General features: G+C 32.7%; 1 protein-coding gene across 5 annotated transcripts in view; it reads left to right on the forward strand.

Annotated features, from left to right (window-relative positions):
- Positions 1–20,874, forward strand: part of cora (erythrocyte membrane protein band 4.1 like coracle) — a 34,900-nt gene extending 14,026 nt beyond the window's left edge. For 2 of the 5 annotated variants that reach the window (XM_070646735.1, XM_070646733.1), the window contains exons 2-14: positions 5,382–6,220; positions 6,875–7,233; positions 7,518–7,651; positions 8,060–8,155; positions 13,183–13,273; positions 13,337–13,428; positions 13,679–16,063; positions 16,503–16,862; positions 17,605–17,826; positions 18,048–18,161; positions 18,588–18,716; positions 18,801–18,911; positions 20,101–20,874. In XM_070646735.1, the coding sequence (XP_070502836.1) occupies positions 5,484–6,220; positions 6,875–7,233; positions 7,518–7,651; positions 8,060–8,155; positions 13,183–13,273; positions 13,337–13,428; positions 13,679–16,063; positions 16,503–16,862; positions 17,605–17,826; positions 18,048–18,161; positions 18,588–18,716; positions 18,801–18,911; positions 20,101–20,166 (4,896 nt within the window). In that variant the 5' untranslated portion in view covers positions 5,382–5,483 and the 3' untranslated portion in view covers positions 20,167–20,874. The remainder of the gene's footprint in view (positions 1–5,381; positions 6,221–6,874; positions 7,234–7,517; positions 7,652–8,059; positions 8,156–13,182; positions 13,274–13,336; positions 13,429–13,678; positions 16,064–16,502; positions 16,863–17,604; positions 17,827–18,047; positions 18,162–18,587; positions 18,717–18,800; positions 18,912–20,100) is intronic. The other 3 variants (XM_070646737.1, XM_070646736.1, XM_070646738.1) reach the window with 3 other exon arrangements.
- Positions 20,875–23,675: the final 2,801 nt, after the last annotated feature.

Raw genomic sequence — 23,675 nt, forward strand, 5'->3', positions numbered from 1 at the left:
GCACGCACATGATTTTCATCTGAAAAATATTCGGAATCGAGTTTGAGTGAGTTAAGCTGTGAAAAGAAAATAAAAATTTTCATATGACATAACACAGACGATGTTAGGGAAACAAATTTACTGTAAACAGATGCTCAGATAGACTTTTGATCGTATCCAGTACTCATACTCGTTATATTAATATCAAAAAATGGAGATTCTTTTATAATTTATGCTACTTCTTTACCTTGTTAGTAATTCTTTTAAAAATTCTACTGCTGAGATCAGAATTCATAAGTTCTTTTATGATACACACAAACAAAACAAAAGCTACAAACAATTCTGTTTACTTCAATATAAAATTGTGAAGAATAAGAAAAAATGAGTAATTTGAATGGAATGAAATCATTGAGAAAACTAACACGTTTGCAGTCAATACTCTTGAATGGATAATGAAGCTTTTACATATTGATAAAGTTTTTTATACAAGAAATTTCGTGGTGGCGTTCGTAAATTATGTAGTTGCTTACTTACTTTGCTGGACGTGCAGATCCATGATATCTTTTAGTGTTGATCAGAAGCTGGCTTTATCGATGGCTATCATTTGTCAATTACCAATATCAAATGCTTCACTGTCTCGCAAAACAATCGACGCCGTCAGGACGCTTAATCGCCATATTTACTCAAACCCAAACATCCATAAAGTCACATGATATTTATAGGAAGGCGCATGTAAGGCACATCTTACCGAAACAAATCTCAGACCTGAGTTACATCGGCTTGACCCTCATTTCTACGCTGTATGTCTGTCCAGATCAGTGATGGACAACCTGTGTATCACAATTTTTATTTGGAATTACCATGAATCGTATGTCGTGTGCGGTTTCAGTCCAAAAATCCAGGAAGGCACATAATCTAGAAAATCTGGCCGGATTTTGCCGAATCTGATCTCAAACTAGAATCACTCTGACTTGACCCCAGATCTTCTCCATTCTACCCATATGTCTCTCTAACTACCAACCATCTCACTATCACTACCGAACAACCCCCCATTTAGGTCTTTCTATTGTTCCATTGAATAGATTATATTTAGAATAATTGATTAGATTTTTCCCAACGATGAGAAGTTATGTGCCTTGCTATGCCATAATGTCGTACTAAATAATCTCAAACTAATGTTGTTTTCTTCACGTCATGTAAAATGTTATCGAGTCTTTTTTTGCCATAGACGATTTATTCAAATTTTGTTTATGTGATTTGAAATGGGTATGAATGAAAGATATCGACAATTGTTTAATGTTATGCCTGAACATGGTTCAGATAAGATTGAATAATGGAAAATGAATGTTAATGTTTCTATTTTTGGTTTACTGGGTTTTGTGATTTTAAAGTTGCGAAAATGGTTGAATTCTCAAATTTGACCTAAAAAGCACTAGGAAATTCTATTTATAATTTTGATTTTCAAGGATTTTTCCTTGCATTTATTTACGGCACACATCATTCGGTTCATGGTTTTCATGGCTCGCACTAGTGTGCCACGACACACAAGTTGGTCATCACTGTCTTAATGCCGTATTCTTTATGACACCACAATGCCATCATCACAGAAATTATGTCACATAATAGCATCTCTGCCATTTTTGCGCATCGCATCAATATAATCTCAAAAGCTTTAAATTTCAATTTAACTCAATTAGGTATTAGTCATTTTATTTCTTGAAAATGATTTAAAGTCATTCTATTCATGACTTATGACATCAAGTTGAATCATTTGTTATGACAGGAAATAGCCGCAATCAATAGAATTCCATACTAATGCATGATATGCAAATTTTCAATCATTAATTATTGCTGATGAAGATTTACTAAATTTTAGATCAGATGGTGGGTATTCTGGGTTCTGCGACGCACAGGTGTGTCTTTAATACCAAAAATATTGCGAATTTCTCCTAAAAAAAAGAAATTGGAAGTAAAAAATGAGCAAATGAGTTAAAATGTGGTTTCTGGTGAGAATCGAACCCACTCCCTCCACAATGCTTGCAAATTTTAAGTTGTCTTCAACTTCATTCAATAATAACTTAATTCTAACTTGGCAAAACCTCTAACATATGACTTAACACTCAAAATTACCTTGTTCCTGCAATAAATTCACAAAAATTACTCAATTCAGCGTTTAAACATTCTCATTTAACATTATTTACGGAAACTTTTGGCAAATATTTAGCACAATGCTTATCAACAGCATAATCGCTCGTATAAATTTCAAAGCAACACTCCATTAAACCGTTAACCACAAACTAAATTATGATATTAGCTTAATAATGTCCAGAAAAAAGCTTTCGTGCAAGTTCTTTGATGACAATAACTGATATGAGGTCTTTAACTCTAACTTAAAAATAAAAACGGAAGCTTTTTCTGCAATTTTCTTTTGTTAATTTTCTTTCAAATAATAATCAAGCAATATAATTCATTCTTCGTCTTCCTCGCTGCTGGATCATTGTCCATTTCTATGATTTTTTCTAATGATTATTGTGCTACAAAACCAAGTCAATTATCTGAAAATGATGTTCGTTCGTCTTTTTTACTGAGCAATAATGTAGTTATAACTTAATCAAATAAAATTGAATGGGCACTGCAATTCCATAAATTTAATATAAAAATGAATGCTGATGTTCATTCATCAGAAATTATGATTTGTTACACTAGAAAGGTTGATTCGTTAAGAAAATTGTATTAGGCTTGTTATGGTCAATGAGCAGAAGTGGGGTAGTCTAGCAGGAGTGGCGTAGTGGTTAGAGTGTCGCCCAACTGACCCTAACGACCCGGGTTCGATTCCAGAGAGATTCTAGTGGATGTCTCCCAGCCAATCCTAACGATTCGGGTTCGATCATGGCTAAAGTATAGTCGGTGTCTCCAAAACGTCTCGGGTTCGATCTCAACAATAGTTTAGTCGGATTCGAGTGCTTTTTCGTTGTTTGTAGTCACACCAACTGGGTTTGTGTATTCGCAACACACAAATTGTGACTAGGTACATTGCATTGGTATACCCTGGTTCATACAACTGTGCAGCATTGAAACAGCAATGGTCAATTCTAAGAATTGTTTTGGATTGAATTCAGGATTTTTGAGCATTTTTGCTTTTTTGATGAAAAAAGTTGAACGGATGTGATTTAGAAGCAGAACCTTTTGTCCAAATGGTAGGAATAGACCTCAAAATCACCATGTCCTGGATACCCTCACCCCCTCATGATATATACTTATCCAAGAGTCAAGCTTTTACATTCATAACCGATAATTCCAACAGACTTCCTTTTTTCAATCAACATTAACACCAGACACATTGACGACCAGAACTATAACACTAACTAATTATTGATTTTCCAGTCAAATCAAAAACTCATTTCATATGCATTAAAATCATTGAAATGTAAATATATGGAAAAATCAATCAAATAAAAAACTTGCTCATTAGGTCATCGAATATAAAATAAAAATTTAATTGCTTTAGCATCTCTCTCAATGGCTTTTAAGACGCCAAATTTGACATTATTCGGACAGTTTGCAACTAATTATAATTTTGCTCTGTCTAACTAAATTGTGCTGTACAATAATGAATGAGAAGTAAAACGAAGAATAATTAAGGATGGGCACTGTGCCATATATTTTTAAAAACTTTGTGTATCCAACAGCTTCTCCACATCATCAGTAGTGGCATCAATTACTCACTCCAATATTTAGTTGGAATTGCTTCTCGATGTGATAAAATTCGTGTATTTAATTGCTGCAAAAAAATATTGAAAAAAATAAAATGAAATTTAATTAAAATGCACAAATCGTACGATTTTCTCTGTTGCATGCATATTTACCATTGTGTCTCCCCATACTGGAGCCTATGCCACTTAAATTCAATTTTTTTTATTCTTCCTTGTCACCAATTGCATGTTGTAAGTCATTCTAAAAATACATCCAATGGGGTGGGGAGTCGGTGGTGTTGGAACTAAAAAGCTATTTTCTTTTGGGGGTTGCTGGAAAATCGTCGGGTCTCAGCCGATAGACTGAGAAAATGTACACATTGTTTAAAAAAGCATCGAGCTAAATTGTTGCTGAGCGTGTAGTCAGGCTGGCGACATGGCAGTAATACAGCACATTGTATGAGCCGTTTCACTCGGTCATTAATGTTTATTTTTCTATCGTGTGTGTCTGTGGATGTATGTGGAACTATGATTAAATAAATTGTTATTACAGGGGGGTGATTCGAGGAAATTTTAGGCACTTTTGACAGGCATTTTCATATTGATTTTCCACACGTTTTTATAGCGTGAAGATATAGAGCAACATGTATGGAGGTCGATGATCCAGAATATTTTCCTTTATTACATGTTTAGACAAAAAAATGAGATTCGTGAATTATTTAGTGGGAAATTTTGAGGTTCAATTACTTGAAATATTCATGATCATAATGATTTTCGAGTATTGTAGATGTTAATGCTCTATTGCTATCGATGTATTTAATTTGAGTGCCAATAAATGAATGAATTATTTGATAGGATAAGCGGTTTATGGAAGAAAAATTAAAGGAATCGAATTAGACATCAAAAGTGCGTTCAGTAAACTTTCGCATCTAAAGTGCATTAAGTAAAGTAAAATTTTCGCCTCAAAAGTGACTTCAGTAAAATTTCGCATCAAAAGTGTATTCAGTAAAATTTCGCATCCAAAGTGTATTCAGTAAAATTTCGCATCAAAAGTGCATTCAGTAAAATTTCGCATCCAAAGTGTATTCAGTAAAATTTTCGCCTCAAAAGTGACTTCAGTAAAATTTCGCCTCAAAAGTGCGTTCAGTAACTTTTCGCATCTAAAAACCAAAGTAACCTTTGCGTTATCAATTAAATTTCCAAATTATTGGAATGAAAATTCAATGAAAATTCCGGAAAATTCCTGACACCTCGGAAATTACGCTAATTTTCCCATAATCATTTCCTTTATTTTCCCACATAAAACCATAAAAAGTCATATCACTCGTTTTAAATGAAAATTGAACAGTCAACCACACATATCCGCAAAAATTAAATTATGAATTCGACAGAATAAATACCACACTCTCGACATAAACCTCCTACTTGCATGCGATATAGAGAAATTACCAGTATTTTTTCTATACAACAAAGCGGCATGTATTGTTGCGTCATGTCTTTACCCTCAATTATCACGAGACAACCATTGAAATGCCATTGAACTTGCCTTGTTCATGACGTAATTATAGACTTGCTGCCTTTTTTCGTGACTATTTGATTTACGAGAATCGGCAAAAGTTCTGAAAAGGGACCAAAAATTATTCGCAATTAGCAATTATAACCATTTCCAACCTCTTTCTAATTTATCGACATTTCATTTTCTACTTCCAGTAAAAATCTTATCAACCGAATAAATCAGCGTGAAACGAGAAGAAAATAATCAAAAAAGAAGAAGAACGAAAAACGACAAAGTAAAAAACAAACGAAACTCAAATGCCAGGCGAAACAGGAACAAAGTCGCCAGTTGCGACGTCACCGCAGCCACAAAAGAAGGCAGCATCGTCAGCGAGTCGGGCAGCATTGGCAAAAGTGACACTCCTTGATGGATCAACATTAGATGTTACAATTGACCGTAAAGCAAAAGGACGTGATTTATTGAGTTCAGTGTGTGCTGGGCTTAATATTGCGGAGAAAGATTATTTCGGTTTGTTGCTACAAACACAACAAGATCCACGCATATGGATTGATCTTGAGCGTCCATTATCGAAATATTTTAGAAGTGATCCATGGATTTTGGATTTTGCAGTTAAATTTTATCCACCCGAGCCTGCTCAATTGCATGAAGACATCACACGTTATCATTTGTGCCTTCAAGTACGCAATGATATTCTTGAGGGAAGACTACCATGTTCCTTTGTTACACATGCCTTATTAGGCTCATATTTGGTACAATCTGAACTTGGTGATTATGATCCAAATGAGATGCGCGATCGAAGTTATTTAAAAGATTTTAAAATTGCACCAAATCAGACAGCGGAACTTGAGGAAAAAGTTGTTGATTTGCATAAAACACATAAAGGTCAAACACCAGCCGAAGCCGAACTTCATTATTTAGAGAATGCTAAAAAGTTGGCTATGTATGGTGTCGATTTACATCCAGCCAAAGATTCTGAAGGCGTTGATATAATGCTTGGTGTTTGTGCTTCTGGCTTGCTTGTTTATCGCGATAAGTAAGTATTCATAATATATATTACTAGGGCATGACCTCGTCAAGAATTATGGAAATTTGAGATTGTTTTTATGGGTGTGATATGAGAAGTTATGAAATTTCACATGACACATTTACGTGCTATTTTCGGAATTGATTTTTGTTTGATTGTTGGGTTGATATGTTAAGCAAATATTTACTTTAGAAGTATTTAAAGATTATTACGTAAGCAGGAATTGAAATTTTGTTGAGATTACGTAGGATTTTTACGTACGTATGATATACGTAGAGTCTTACGTACGTACAAATTACGTTGAGTCTTACGTACGTAAAAATCACATTTTATTTTACGTACGTTCAATCTACGTAAAATCTTCACGTAAACAAAACAAATTTGATATTTTTGCTTAATTTACTCAACATAAAGCTCAACAATAAAGCCCACGAATAAGAATATAAAAGAAAATTGCATAACAAACTCATGAAAGGAACTCTACACACCCACATAATGGAATTTTTTTTAAATTGATGATGAGCAGCCTGTCATTCATTATACTCATGTCATTAGCTTCCATTATGTTTTATCATCTATCTACTTGTTTATCTATCTACATTTTGTTGCTGTTATCATACAATAAATTAAATTTTTTTTCAATATTATTTTCCATCAACATAGATTGCGCATTAATCGTTTTGCATGGCCGAAGATCTTAAAGATATCGTACAAGCGAAATAATTTTTATATCAAAATTCGTCCGGGTGAATTTGAACAATATGAAGCAACAATTGGCTTTAAACTTGCAAATCATCGTGCAGCTAAAAAATTATGGAAATCATGCGTTGAACATCACACATTCTTCAGACTTATGACACCCGAGCCGGTCCAGAAGTCATCACTATTTCCAAGATTTGGATCAAAATATCGTTATTCAGGCCGTACACATTATGAAACGAAGAAGCAACCCGTCGAACGTTCACAGCCAAACTTTGAGAGAAGCTTGACAGGAAAGAAGCTTTCAAGTCGCAGTATGGATGGTAATAAGAGAAAATAATATTTATAATCAGTGGTGGTCAACCTTTTGTTCTATGTCTCGACAAACCGTACACAGAAAATGGTTCTCTAGTGTTTGTCGTGACATACCTCGTTCAAAACCGTACATGACATACGATTCACTAGTGTGGGTCGTGGCATGCCTCGTTCAAAACCGTACACGGTATACGGTTCACAAGTGTGAGCCATGGCACTAAGGTTGTCCACCAATGATTTACACTGATTGACATGTCTATAGATAACTAATTCCATTATAAATTGAAAACAGCTTTAGCATTGAAGGAAGATCCAAAAGAGAAGGAAAATAAGCGTCACACAATGTCACATCCACCGGATCATATTCCAGAACTTGATTCACCACGTCAATCACGTAGTCCAATAAAGAAGGATAAGAAGGAAAGGGTGAGTGATCAGTCATTATATATATTTTGGTAGACATTAATTAACATTCCATACAGTACATAATTCTCAATAATTTGTTATTCTTTTTTGGTGATTGGAACTAAACTCAAACATACTTTATGGATATAATTTCGTTTCCTTTCGGTTTCATTTTTTAATTCTTATTTTTCATTTATTTTGACTCTTCTTTCTAATCGCGTGAAAATAATATTGTTTTTTTATTCTTATTCTTCTTCTTCTCTTACAACCAAAAATTATGCTAATTAACAATACGAACATAACCTTAAATTCCCAATTCTCATCTACATCAACAAATCGTCCTGATAAAAATTAACATTTAATGTCATTTCGTGTTTTGTATATTTTATATTAATGTGTTCATGCATATGATATACTAACAAAAATTAGCTGAAGCGCGAATCTAGCACAGGAACGGCTTCAGCATCATCACAAAGTTCATTGGAAGGGGAATATGAGACTTCTGGATCGATTGCTATTGATCAGGTTCATAAATAACAATTTAAACATTAATTAATGAAGTGAAATGCATTTTGGTGTGTTTTAATTTTTTGCTTTTATGGTGCATGACGTGCCTGCCTACATATTAAACTCTTTTCTCTATTTAAAAGTTTATTTTTTTTTAACGAGGAGAATTATTACAATAGAATGCATTTTTTCCAATTAATCTGTTTTCTGGTATGTGAGATATAGCATAGTTGTGGTCTGAGGTTGAGGTGGAAATGCTGAGAAACTTAAAAAAATTAAATTTTTAACGGTTTTTGAAAATTTAAATTTGAACCAATTTTAAAATTCTAAAATTTCAACAATAATTTGATCATCTTGGAATTAAATTTGAAAAAAACTTTTAACGGATTTTGCAATTTTAAAATTTTATTAATTGAATTTCAAAATTTGACAATTATCTTCTCGGAAAAATTTAAATTTTAAAAAACCGTTGAGATTTTTTCACAAAATTTCAACATTTAGTCATCTCAGAAAAATTCAAAAACCACAAAAACCGTTAAAAACTTTAAATCAATTTCTGAACATTTTCATCCAATCCTAGTCCACAGATAAGTGCAGAACAGCTACAAAAACAACAGAAATAAAGTTGTTGCGCTTCAAATTTTTTAAATGCAAAAAAAGTGTCTGATGTTTTTAAAAAAGTGCTTGCGCTTCTAAAATAAAAAAGTTCATTACATGAAACTCGTGAATATTTTATATTTTCACGAGTGGCTTTTTGCGAATGTTTTTTTCCTCTCTATTTAATGAGATTTTTTGCTTACTCGAGAATTTTTTTATATATAAAGTTTGTATTTTTCAATTTTAATTTTTTGTTTGGTAACTTTAGATAGCTTTGAATGAGTCATGTGCAGAATTCTATGAATAAATACTGTAATCGGCAGTCATGCATATGAAAGTGTTATTTATTTTTGCGATAAAGTGTTATTTTAAATCAGTGATGGACAACCTGATGTATTGCGGCAATCTATGTGGCATGGCAATCTGTATGTCGCAAAAACATATGTATCACGGCAACTTATGTGTCACGACAACCTATGTATCGCGACTACTTATGTGTTACTTATGTGTCATGGCAGCCTATGTGTCGTAGAAACTTGTGTGTCACTGCAACCTATGTATCACGGTAACTTGTGTGTCATGCGACTACTTATGTGTCATGACAACCTATGTGTCACGACAACCTATGTGTCACGACAACTTGTGTGTCGCTGCAACATATGTGTCGCGACAACCTGTGCGTCGCATGACATTTCTGGAAATGCCATGAACCGCACAAAATTCAAGGTTGCCCATCACTGCTTTAAAATTATCAGGAAAATGATAAAATATTGACGAATCGATTAAGCACAAAGTAATGAATTTTACGCCATTATTTTTATTGAGTGTGTGTCTGTGTGTACATATTAAAAAAGCTTCAGAAAACATCCTTTTATGCCCTTTCGCAATTCAATTTGGTAGATTGAGTTATTTATTTTATTCATCCGATCGATAAAGCTGTAAAAAATACTTCCTTTCATAGTTACTTGAACAAACCCCAAAAAAAACTCATATTCAAATTTCTAGATGAAATGAGCAATGCCGATCAAGTCATGTATGCACATTTCCTTTCAATAATTCACTGTCAAATACACTTCATATCCCAAAATAACTGTAATGAAAACTTCAAATGCACAAGAGAATTGAGTCGTCATCATGTTACATTGACATTCATGATTCTTCCTTCCTCATTCATCCTTTTTTGAGCACTTTCGACCGCAACATACATAAACATATTTGAGAACTTGTAAATTGATGTCGAAAATACCTAAAAACTTATTTTTTTACTATCAAAAGTTTCATTATTGATCCAACAACAACAAACTGAAATATTTGTGGCAATGGCAAGGCTTTGTTTGTATAAACACACTCCATTTTCCTCCAACCCTCAAAAGTCATCACATGATAAATGCTAATAAAAATGAAAAATAGTTAAGCACGACAGAAATGCGCCAAAGTTAATAACAACGCATTTTTGTTGTTGTTAAATTAATTACTGTGGATGAAAAAAGTTAGTAGGAAGACATGTAAATTGGGAGATTTTTTGCCACTAAATTACACGAAGAAGACGTGCTAATTGGATTATAGATGCTTTTAAGAGTCTTAAAGTTGTGTCACATTGGGCGTTAATAAGACTATTTTTGTTGTTGCAACTTAGGAGGCTTTGGTAGATTGTTTTTGGAAAAGCTTAAGGGTGGTTCAGGGGTGTGGAACTGATAAATCTCAATCCTGAGCGACACGATGTGGCAAACTGCATGTTTCGTGTAAAATGTTTCGAAACAAGCGTGTCACCGTGTCGTCAGGGCAACTACGCGTCTTACCTCATTTTTGATAGGTTTCACACCCTTGGTACCTTGGTTCAATCTCTTCAGAAGTCTATCACGGCAAGTACCAGGAGTTCAATAAGCATTCAGCTCAATTTTAAGGTTGAAAAGCTTCATCAGCATCTATTTACCATATAAGACAGTAGTGGCCAACCTGTGTCCTTACACAGTTTCCTTCATCTACTTAGATTACATCTTCCCAATTAAGCAACATAATTTACAGTCATAATCCACAAAATAGGCATCTTGAGAATACTTTCTTCAATTTTATTCAATTCCTCTTCTTTAAAGCACAGAACAAATTTTTTTTATAAATGTTAAAGACAAAATTGAAGCTTCAGGCAACACTCAGCACGAAGAGAGAACTTTAATAGATAAAAACAGACTATAAAATCCTTAGAATATGCGCAAGAAGAAAAACATTTTACTTCCTTTGGCTCTCGAGCCAAAACTATAAAACGTGCTGCAGTGATGGAGAAAAATTAGGAGTGGACAACTTGTGTGCTGTGACACAGGAACATCTGTGTAGTGGCACATTAGTACAATATGAGAGTAGTAGCACACTATTGCAATATGTGTGCTGTGGCACATTAGTGGAACTCGTGTGCTGCGACACACTAGTGCAACGTATGTGCAAGGACACATTAGTGTGATCTGTGTCATGCGATACACTAGCGCAACCTGTATGTTGCGACACATTAATGCAACACGTGAACCGTGGCACATTAGTGCAACATGTGTGTTGCAACACATTAGAGCAACCTTAATGCTGAGACACATTAGTACATACTGTTCCGCAAAAAATACAAGGTTGCTCAGCACTGAAGTAAATAAATGTGGATTTAGAACATGACTGTTGTTGCGACTGTGTAATTTAATATTCCTTTCATTAACTATGTATCATGTGCACGCAATACTGGCCAAAAAAAAAATTGCTCTCTTCCATTTCCTTCGTCTCATTTCCTCATTATTGTACCTTTAACATACTTTATGAACACTTCAAACGCAAATAAGAACTTTTTTTCCTATTTTTTTTGTTTTTGGTAATTGAAAAATTATATTTTGTGTCGTGTGATTTCATTTCGTTACTGACAGGTTTGGTTTTTTTTTTTTGGTGTGTGATTTCCCAAAAGTGAAGTTATTTTGGGGCACGAGTTTTATGCTTTTGAATTAATTTTTGTCTCTGAATTAATTTTTTTCCGTTCCTTTGTGTACATTAATTTTCTCCTCATTTTGTTGTGTATTTTAAACGGTGTTTTGTACTTACTTGTGTATATTTACTTAATAATTAATATATTTAGCACATGATTTTTATTCTTCTTAATTAAGATATGATTAAGTAATTACTTCAGCATGTTTGAAATGATTTTGTTATAAAGGCTTTGTTTAATTACTTCTTACACTTTTCATAAAATTATACTGTTGTTCTTATCTGATGGTGATAAGAATGGGGGTTCTTGAAGTTGTGGTATTGATATCGAGGAACTTTGAAGGACAATTCCTAAATAATATCCGAATTGGCACGAGTTTTTCATGGCAGTTATATAAGTAGTAGCCACATGGCATTCCATTCAAGTAGCAATTCTTCTGACAATTGACAAGAAAATTGCCACTTAGAAGCCATATGATAGCTACTTGAATTCCATGAATAACTTGTGATGATAAGTATATTGATGCCAATGCCAACAAACATCAAAAATCCCTAGATAAGACAAAGTAACTCTCAATAAACAATTTATTAGAGCCCTAAGTCGACTTTTCCATACAAAATTCAAGTTTACTTCGATCATTTCAATTTAGTATCTTATTTTAGTACAAATTTTGAAGTTAGAAGATCTTAGTACTCAGTGTTTTAGTACAGAATTCAAATTTTAGCGCAAAAAATCTAAATTTGTGAATTTTATAGAGTTTTTAACTTTAAAATTATCAATTATGTTTCTTTAAACCATAAACTACAAGATGATCAACAATAAGACACAGAAATTTTATTTAAAATTCATAAATTTTAAGATTTTGTATGTTCTAATGTTTGTAAATAAAGAATTTGACAAAAACTCAAAGTCTACTAGGATTTTGTATGAAAAAGTCGAAATTCGAATCGACTTCTAGCTTTGCTTTCAACTTTCGTGAAAGCTCCCATGAAATTTTATTGAGAGTTACTATTAACAAGAGGATTCATTCATAACCAAAGTTATCTGCTTATTGCTTTCCATTTTTGCGTCTTTCAAAATAAATTTCTTGACATGATTGACGTTGGATTAAATTTCTCAAATTTTTGATTGGATCTCTCACATCAGATTTTAATTAATCAAAAAAGCAACAAAAACCTAATTAAAATGTAAAACTATGCATGTAAATAATGCTTAGCTGTCCGGAGCAAGCATGTTCTGCATAGTTTCAATTGTGATCCGATTAAAATAGTCCAACAAATGCAATAATAAATCAATTTAAGCCTACAATAGCATGTAAAATAAGTGCTTTTTTCATAAATACCGCTTCTTAATCCAATTTGCAATGAATTAATCCTCAATTTTCTCTGCCCTTAATTTCAAGTTATATGAAAATCACTTTACTGTTCAGCTAATTAATTCAATCTCTGAATTTTCCATTTTCTTCCCTATTTATCCGTTAATGATAAAACAACAGAAACCAGCTGGTGGTGTTGCCGTATTGCCTGTTAAAGAAAAGGAACCAAAAGAGAAAGAACAAAAACCAACAAAAGATGAAGGACTTAATGGTAAGAGAGAAAAAATCAATCAAATTGATACAAAATATTTCATTTCCTGCTCATGCTCAACAGGCAAACAAGAGAAAGATCCAAACGAATCATTGGATAAATCAAATGAGGATGGTAAACCAGAGGATGATGATAAGGGTGGCTTCTTCAAACGTGTAAGTAGATAGTTTAATGATAATGCATGAATGTAGTATAATATAAACATTTTATAGCTATATTATGTAGTTTTATATTCTTCTTTAGTTCCGAATTGGTAAATTTTATTTATATCTTCTTATTTTTTTTTTCCTTTTTTTTCGACTATATATTCATGTTGTATATCATATTCTCAAAAATTATACAAAATTACGATAAAATATAAATGATATTGCTTGTTGCGTGTGTGGCATGTTCTTATGTATGTAGAGCTTTTTCTCATCGGGACGTAAGTCACAATCTCCCGCAAAGGAGAAAGATAAGAAAATCAAGGAAAAAACTCCCGTCAAGGATACAGCAGCAATTGATAATAATGAAAAGGACAAAGATAAGAAGCAACAGAGACCATCTGGATTCACAAAACCATACGAATATGATGAAGCAAGTGATCCAAATTTGAGTCCATCAAAGAAGCATGTCATTGGATTCCGATATGATGAAGATCCAAAATTACGCGATATGCAGGGCAATGAAAAATTGAGTCCAACATCCGAACATCATCGTCGTACTGGATTAGCATTCAATTATGCACCAGGTGAAAATGTTAAGGAAACAGCTGAAAAGTTGAAGCATGGTGAATTATCACCAAGAACACGTGACAAGATTCAACGCGGTGAATTGTCACCAAAATCTCGTGACAAGTTGTTAAAGGAAGGCAATTTATCTCCCAAGACACGCGCAAAATTGATTGGCGGTGTTGTTGCTGACGGTGATAAGGATAAGACAAAGCATTCACCAACCAAGAGTTATTCACCCACAAATGACAACAAGCAAGCTACTGGTAATATACCAAGTGGAACAGAAGGCAAATACAGACCAATTTCAGACGATCCAAATGCTAAATTTATCAACAGTGAGAAATACGATCCAAACTTGACATTTGTTCCATCAGAATTGAAGACAACAGCAGTTCCAGTCGCTGCCGCCGATCAAGAAAAGAAGAAGATTAAAGTCAAAATTATGGTTATTGTCGGTAAACTTGATCCAAAAACAAAGAAAGTCGACATCGCCAATGGTGATGTTGAGCACTCAATTGGAATTTTAGATAAAGATACTGGATTAATTGAAACACGATATGGTGTAATTGATCGTAAGGCAGCAACACTTACAGCTGATGATGGTAAAGGCGGTGCAGTTAAACGTCAAGGAACAATTGAACCAAAAACTGGTCATATTCAAATTATTGAAGGCGTTGTTGATCCCAAAACAAATGCACAAAATCCAGAATTGGGTCAACTTATCAGTATTGTTGAAGAGAAGAGTCCAATTGTTGAAATTACAGCAATTACAAGTAAACTTGATGCTGACAATAAAGTTGATCTTGTTAATGGTGAACTTGAGAGGACACGCGGTGTATGGGATGTTGAAAATAATTGCATTGAAACAAAATACGGTCTAATAAATCTAAAGAATGGTGAAGTAAAGACTGTTGATGCAAAAACAGGAAAGCCTGTAAGTAAACAAGCGAAAGTTGATCCAGTAAACGATTCAATTACAATTATTGGTGTACAAGATAAGGCTGGTAAGACAGACAACACACAAGGACACTTATTGGCTATTGGTAATGAAATTGATCCATTAGTTGAAATTGTATCAGTCGTCGGTAAATTAGATAAGAAAGGTAATCTTGATCCAAAATCAACAGTACTTGAAACATCATCTGGTCAATTGGATGTTGAAAGTGGCAAGATAAACACAAAATATGGACAATTTGATTTGGTCAAGAACACTGTTACGTTTGTTGATCCAAAAACAGGCAAGACCGAAATTAAGGAAGCAAAAGTTGATCCGATTACTGGACAAGTTGTGCTTAAAAATCAAATTAATCCAAAAACAGGCAAACAAGATAAGGACTTTGGACGTATTATTAGTTTACGTATTGTTAATAATCGTATTGATCCATCCGGCAAGACAATTACAGCTGCTGATGATACAAAGGATGTTAGATTTGATCCAAAAACAAATCAAATTTGGGTTGCTAATGAACGTGATCCACGTACAGGCGAACAATTATTTACATCATCACAAGTCTGTCCTAAAACTGGATATGTCATAACAATTTATGGTTATTTGAATCCCAAGACTAATGAAATTGAGAAACAAGTTAAAATGGATCCAAATGTCATTAAAATTGATCCAACAAATGGACAAATTTATTCAGCAACCGGCGAACGTGATGAACATGGTGAACCATTTTATTCAGTATCGGAAGTAAATCGTGAAACTGGTGATGTATTTACAAAAGTTGGAAAAGTTGATCCAAGAACTGGTAAAATTGTTATTGTACGTGTCTTCTTGGTATCAAAACGTGACGAAAGAGGAAAACCTCAAGATATTGACTTAAAATCCGTTGAGTTTGACGAAAAGACAGGACGTATTATTAATATTGTCTCAAGTACAATTTATGTCTATAAAATGGTCGATCCAATCACAGGTGAAATTGTTCAAGTTGATCCAGATGATCCGAGAATTTCAGGCGCACGAACGACAGTCACACAGACATTAACATTAACCGGCGAAATTGACAGTGTAACTGGCAGAATAAAAACAGAATATGGTCATATAGATCCAAATACAGGAGAAATTGATCCAGCGGTAAGTTTGTGTACCTTACAAGGACTAACCTAGACCTATCTAGAGTGCATTTTCCCAGAGGGTAATCCGAGGGTTGATTGGGTTCAATATTGTTCGACCGTTAATTTTTGAAATATTTTTTGACCGTTAAATTTTCAAATATTTTTTGACCGTTATTTCTTCAAATTTCATTTTGACCGTGAACTTTTCACTCAATTTGAATTTTCAAAAACCGTTAAATTTTAACAAATGGAAAATGCGCTTTACCCGGTCAAACTCAACTTCTTTACTAACAAAAATGCTGGTAGGCAGAGACTTAACACTTAAGAACAACGTGGGTGGATGTGCATCGACTTGTGCAGCCTTAAGTTGTTCCATTATCCACTCATTAATATCCAGCCAATCCCAAAAATATTCTCTCACAAAAGAAATTGGCACTAAAAAATTAAATTTATTATAGACGGCAGTAAGAGATCCCGTAACCGGTAAACTTATTCTCAATTATGCCGATATCGATCCATCACATTTCGGAAAGAATGTGACAGTCACAAAAAGTACAGTTCCAATAACACGAGATGAATTCTTTGAAGGCACAAAGCACTTAGGACAACATTTATTAGGCGATGACGATGGTACACCAATTGACATTGATGATGATTTAAAGAAATACAGTTCAAGATATAGCAATGCCCCAACTGTTGTAAAAACAACAACAAAACAAACAATTACACGGGGTGATGATGGCGTTACGCATAATGTTGAGGAAAAAGTACAAAATTTGGGAACTGGTGAAGTTACATATTCGACGCAAGAACATAAGGTGAGATGATAGATGATAAGATGAACGGATGGCTGTATTTATTTACCTAACTAGGGACGAATCTAGATTAACAAATTTTTTTATTATGACCAAAAAAAGCAAAGAATCTTGTTCCATTTTCTTTTTATGCTTGCATGCAAGAAAGTTTTTTAATTCTTTTGTTATTTTTTTCTTTATTTCCTTTGCCTTTTTTTATTGCCAAAATTGTGTAATGTTTTTCGTTTTCTTTTATAGAACATAAAGTTATAGATAGAAAGTTTTAAAGTTTTATTATGCCTTGCGACAGCTCATTTTTTCGTAGATTGAAAAAAATGCCATTTTAACGGTCATTTTGATTTTGAATTTTCTAAAACAATTCGATAGTAAAGATTCAAAAATAAAATGACAGGTAAAAGAAAAAAAATTCATAACAGTCATTTTAATTTTGAATTTTCATCAAAATTGAAATGACAGTTAAAAGCCCAAAAAAACTCATAACGGTCATTTCAAATTTAAATTTTTGAAGCTTTTTTAAAATTAAAATGACCGTTGAATTCAAAAAATATTTTTAATTTTCTGTAAATTACAAAAATTCATAATTTGCTAATTATTTTTGTTAATTAATTTTCCTTTCTAATCACAAATGACTCATCCTGCATATATAAAATAAACAATTTATCGATGTTTCCATTAACATTCGATGTTGTGAATCGATTAACAATATTGTTTGCAAAATATATATATATTAATGTCAACATGATAGTCTGATGTTCCAAGTAATGATACATCAGGTTCTTATGTTGCTGGCACGGCAGTCACCACACGTACGGCTATAACAAAAGAAGATTTAAGCACAAATGTAAAGACACAACAGCTTGAGGAGAAGACAGTTGCAACAACGACAAAACAGATTGCTGATCGACAGGAACAAAAGGTTATAACACAAGAGGTTAAGACAACAATGACAACCGGCGAACCACAGCAAGTGAGTTGACTCGGATGCGAGATTAATGTTATAATTTTGAGATTAACCATGCAAACTTCGAGCATGGCTTAGGCATGGATTTATGTTATTATTTTATTTCTCATTAATTTAACATTAATTCCTCATTTTTTTTTTATAAGTTTGACATTGTGTTTTATTAATTTAATTAACCTTATTTTTTATGTCATGATTAATTTTATTACCCAAAATTGAATGTTCAGTTCAATCGACGCGAAAGTGTATCATCAACAAGTTCAGATGATTCCGGTACGCCAATTGATGGAATTGAAGGAGATGATTATTATCCCGACGTCATACAAAATAAATCATTCACGGTTTGTTGCGCTTCTTGATTTTTTTAGTTATTAATTTGGCATGCTTAATTATATTTTAATTTTAATCGAGTCCAAATTGACCATCAGAATTGAAAATATTGTCCTTATAGAGCAGTGGTGGGTGACACCTTGGTGGTCAGTCCACTAACAAGCAAAGCAACCCCTAATAGAAATCGAAGTGGTCTTTCTGAACCATGAAAGTATCTCGGTCGGCACATATTGAAATGTTGGCACCACGGCGATGACATTCCAATATGTACCGTTCGGATATGCTCTTTGCTTGTTAGATGCGTCGACCAAAACCTTACAAGTTATACGGTTCTGGTATATCCATCCTACGACCAACCTTGCCCATCACTGTGATACATCTTTACACACTTATCTGCATATCCCTTTCTAATACAATTTACATTCTGTTTCCTTTAGGGCGTTCGTGATCATGAAATCAATCAACCGAATGTGGAACAACAGACAGTTTTCGACCAAAATAATCAATCAGAAATCGTCTCAACGCAAACTGTTTCAAGCAAAACACGAACTGTCGAAACAATTACTGTAAGAATTTCTTTTATTTATTTGTTCTATGTTGAATATCTGTGTGACTGACTATACATATTATTTTTTTTGTACAAATTACAGTATAAAACCGAACGTGATGGTGTTGTTGAAACGAGAGTTGAACAGAAAATAACGATACAATCCGATGGTGATCCAATTGATCACGATAAAGCTTTAGCTGAGGCGATTCAAGTGAGTAACTTTTGACAGCTATGCTTAATATTGTTTTAATGAGGAATTTGAGAAGGTTGATGTAATCAAGATGATTTTGATTCTGATTTATTAGACTGACTATGGAATTTTATTGACTTGACTCTTGGAATTGACAGATTTTAATTGAAATGGAAGTTCTTAATTAAAAATAAACAAGAAAACTATTTAAAGTAGTTTATATCATCATGTGTAGAGGGAAATTGTAACTTTTGTAAACTTTTTGTGTAAAATATGGAAATATTTTTGCTTGACACAGGAAAACATTAAACATGGAAGAGAACACACATAGTTTGTGTTAATAACTATGCTTGATGGCAGAAAATTTGGCATTTTGAGTTAGTTTTGGCAGATTTTTAATTAAAAGTTATTATAATGAGTTTGTTTTAAACAAACATTCAGAGATGCAGAGTTTGCATAATCTTTGAGTAAACGCTATTTGAGAATGAGTTCGAAAGACGTGCTGAACTCAAAATACAATTTTGCTGAATTGAAAACAATATTGTGCTGAATTTGGATCTTTTAGTATTGAATTCAACTCCAAAGTTCAAATTAGTACTGAATTCAGCTGCAAGTTTAGATGTTTTAGTGCTGGATTCAGCTACAAATTCAGATGATTCATGAAAGCCAAATTGAATAGACTAAAGATTCTAATTGAGCTGAAAAAAATTACTTTGATTAAATTTGCTGAATTCAGTTAAATTGTTCTTGAATAGAACTCAAACTCAGCTGAATTCAGTAAAATTTTGCTAAATAGTACAAAAATTCAGCTGTAATATGAATAAATTTGCAACTAAATTAGAACAAACCATTAGAAAATTGCCAAATTGAATTAAAGTCCATAAAATGAAACTTTGCCCATGATGCTTTGGTCTCTGCATAATTCTAAAAATATCAAGCTTTTAATTGCAAAATTCTCAATGTCAAATCCATAAATTTACTTCCATACATAACTAAAATGAATTCTAAAACACGAAAAGATCATAAAAAGTTCGTCAATAAAAAAACATTTTCAGCTACAAAGTCAAACGCAATTGCAAATATTCGCCATTTTTGCGTGTGGTCATTAAATAAGAATGTCATATGGACATCATATATCTCCATAAATTCCACAATAATCTATCTTAATTAATCGAATGATCTCATTTTATTCTCTTTTGTATCATTTTAGGAAGCAACAGCTATGAATCCAGATATGACAGTTGAAAAGATAGAAATACAGCAGCAAACGCAATAAAATGTGTGTTTATTATAAGCAGAAAAAAGATTTATGGAAAAAAAATGTTTCAGAACCATTTCAAACCTCTCCATTTTTTTTTTTAAATCTACACAACTACATTACAATAATGTTTAAGGAACATAGAAGCATATTTTGACGTCATTTTTAACTTTCGTTCTTTAACTAATTTTTTCTATTCATTATAAGCCGTACATAGGGTGGATATAATGTTATGTTGTGCAATGGGACGTTCTTTGAAAGAAAACATATTCAGCACATGACACTAAATTAATCTCTTCTAAAGAAAAACAAAAAAATGTATAACGTCAATTACATTGCACTTAATTTTAAGGAATTATTCTCTGTTTATAATTATTATTAATATTATTATTACTTTTCATACAATATTTATAATTTAATAATCGAGAAAAGAAAGTCCATTTCTTTACCAATAACAGCTATATATTATAAATAAGACGAGATACATGATTATTATTATTATTATTATTATTATTATTATTATTATTATTTTTTGAAGTATTAAAACTGTATGTTTGTTTTTTTTTCTTTAATTACACTTCATTTTATCTATCTAAATGTGACCCAATATTTCTGATGGACCATTTATGTCTTTTTCCAATCCCTCAAACTGTTTATTAAGCGCATTTTTCCTTAATAATAGCCATTTTTGACGTGTAGCTTTTATAACGAACAATTTAGATTTAAATATCCTATGAACCATGAAGATTACGAGGATAAGCCAGTGGCTTATCGGAACCTGTCCAAAAAGTTTTTAAAATCGTAAAAAAATTAATAATCGAGTAATAGTTCGTTAAAATGTAAACAAATAAGAAAAAAAAATTTTTCATGGAAATTCTTAAATTATTAATTTTTCTAGTCCTTACTGATTGTTTATTTCCGAATATGTCATTTAAAATCCAATATATCTAGTTTAATTAATGACTTTTTGGTAGTGGACTTATTCGATACAAAATTTTTCCAAACTAACAATCACATTTTACTCCATGGCTTAGTCCGTGTAAAATACGTAAATTCAGGTGTTATTCAAATTATTAAGCTTCGTTTTAAAATTTAACGAATATTTCCAACAAAAAAGAATTAAATTTCACAAATTCGTTAAATTTTAACGAACGTTTTGGCAAAAACATTTGAATTTGAAATATTCGTTAAATTTCCAACAAGAAAAACTTCAAATTCTAAAAATCCGTTAAATTTTAACGAACTTTTCCAATAAAATCTAATAATTCAAATTCTACAAAACCGTTAAAAAACTTTTTCCAATTTTAAAGTAATTCAATAGAAAAATCAAACTAGCTTCCGAAACTATTCAATCAACATATACAAAACAATAGGGAAAATGCGCTTCCCAAGCCCAACTTTAATGGTAGTTTGATGATGATAATGATATATTATTAATAACTAAACAAAAAGAAAAAAAAAGTGTTCAATTTTAATACATTATACTACCGACCGTTTCCAAATCGTAATAAATATAGAAAACAGATTCTACGTCTGAAATAGACAACATCACATTTCATACAAGAACAAACACGTAAAATTACCTGAATGTTAAATTAGAATTTCATATGTTTGTAGAAAAATTTTGCTACTGCATCCTTCTCTCTAACTCCAGTGGTGGGCAACGTGTGTGTGGCGCGACACATTAGTGTGACATGAGCCGGATACCGTTTTTGGCTTTCCACGAAGGTGTGTTGCGACACACTAGTGTGACATGAAACATATACCATAGGCTTGCCATTAAGCAGTGTCGCGACACACTAGTGTTACATGAACCACATACCATGTGTGCTTGCCACCAAGGTGGCGACACACCATGTGACATGAATGCAAACCACGTGTGGCTCTGGTCGTGGCTTATCACTCAAGGTGTGCCATGAACCACATACCATGTGTGACATACCACTAATGTGTCGCGCAACACAACAACGGTTGCTCACCACTGCTCTAACTTTATCTTTATCTCTATAAATCCAGTAAAGCCCTCTCTATATAAAAACACATGTTTTAGCACCTAAATCATAAACACATGAGAAATAGTGATGTTCCATTGTGAACCATAAAATTATACATAAATTAAAATAACATTTTTTTTTTTTAATTGGTGCTGCTTACTATATCCCCTTGATAATTGGAAATTTATATCAAAAAAATCCAGTTAATTGGAATATATGCTTATAATAAGATGTGCTGCATACCACATCTCAAACAGTGCTGCTGAAAGGTAGTCGACACACATGATTAAAATATATTATAGCTAACAAATTCAATGTGTTATTTCTTATAAAAAATCATAAAAAAGAGTTTTTTTTTCTTCCGGCATCTCAAAAACATAAGTTTATGAATAAAAAAAAGAGAAAAATATTAAAGAATAAATTTTAATCAAACCGTGACATACAAAAAAAAACATGTTTGAAATTATCCATTTGTTGGATGACTGTGGTGCATTTTTTTAGGAGCTTTGTCGGGTAAATTAATCATGAGAAAAATCATAAAAAATTAAAGAATTATCGAAATTTGAAATTACTGTTGGAGTGTTGGTAGGAAGTTTGAAATTCCAGTGGCAATGGAAGTTTTCCAATAAATTTCCATCAAGAATTTAAAAAATTCATCCTGGTATTTCCAACAAAATCGACAAAAAAGCTTCCAATTTTTAAGATTCCAACAAGTTGTCATCATTATTGAAGCTTTTCTCATTCCAATCAGCAACTGACTGGGAACTTTCTAAAAATTCCAATGAACTTCCAGTAAAATATATAAGCTTTAGAACTATCGAATAATGGAAGAATTGACAACAAATTGAATGAGATTTGGAATTTTCCATGGATTTCCAGAAAATTTCCAGTAATATTGGAAGTCTTCAAAAATCTTCTATTAATTAAACCAAAAACTCCATAATAAATCCAACAGTTTTTCGATATTCACTACGAAAGTGATTTGACTTCTTCATAGTCAATCACAATCCCGAACAGACAAGGAACATTATCATGAAAATTGAGCATTCTTAATTATAATCCCATGGCAGTCTGGTGAGGGCCAAATGTCATCAAAATGGAAATTTTCTTGGCAGTTTACTTAAAAATTGCCACTTACATGCCCTTGGTAGTCATTTGGATGCCATTTAGATGCGATTGTCCGGTCGGAACCGTGTGTTTCACGCCCCATAAGTTATACTGATTTTATAAATATCTCTTTTCACCGAAAGGATATTCTAATGAAAGACGTATATCTTCTACTAACTTGATTTTTCTTAACATAAACCAGCGTTAAATCAAATTCAAACCATCCAGTACAGACAACAAAGCAGTTTGCAAGTTGACTCGATCCCTGGCAGGCAATTAGCGTGTTCTCAAGAGCAGAGGAACTATATGTAAGTTGAGCAAGCTTTCGAGAGCATGCTCGTTGCCTGTTAGGGGACTCTCGAGTCAATTTCAAGCTCTACGTATTCATTGCTTCCGAAAAAAATGCACCCAAAACCTAAAGAACAT

Source organism: Chironomus tepperi, unplaced genomic scaffold (genome assembly GCF_022539635.2).
Source record: "Chironomus tepperi strain 1889 unplaced genomic scaffold, CSIRO-AGI_Ctep_v1 contig_364, whole genome shotgun sequence".
Classification (NCBI taxonomy): Eukaryota; Metazoa; Arthropoda; class Insecta; order Diptera; family Chironomidae; genus Chironomus; species Chironomus tepperi.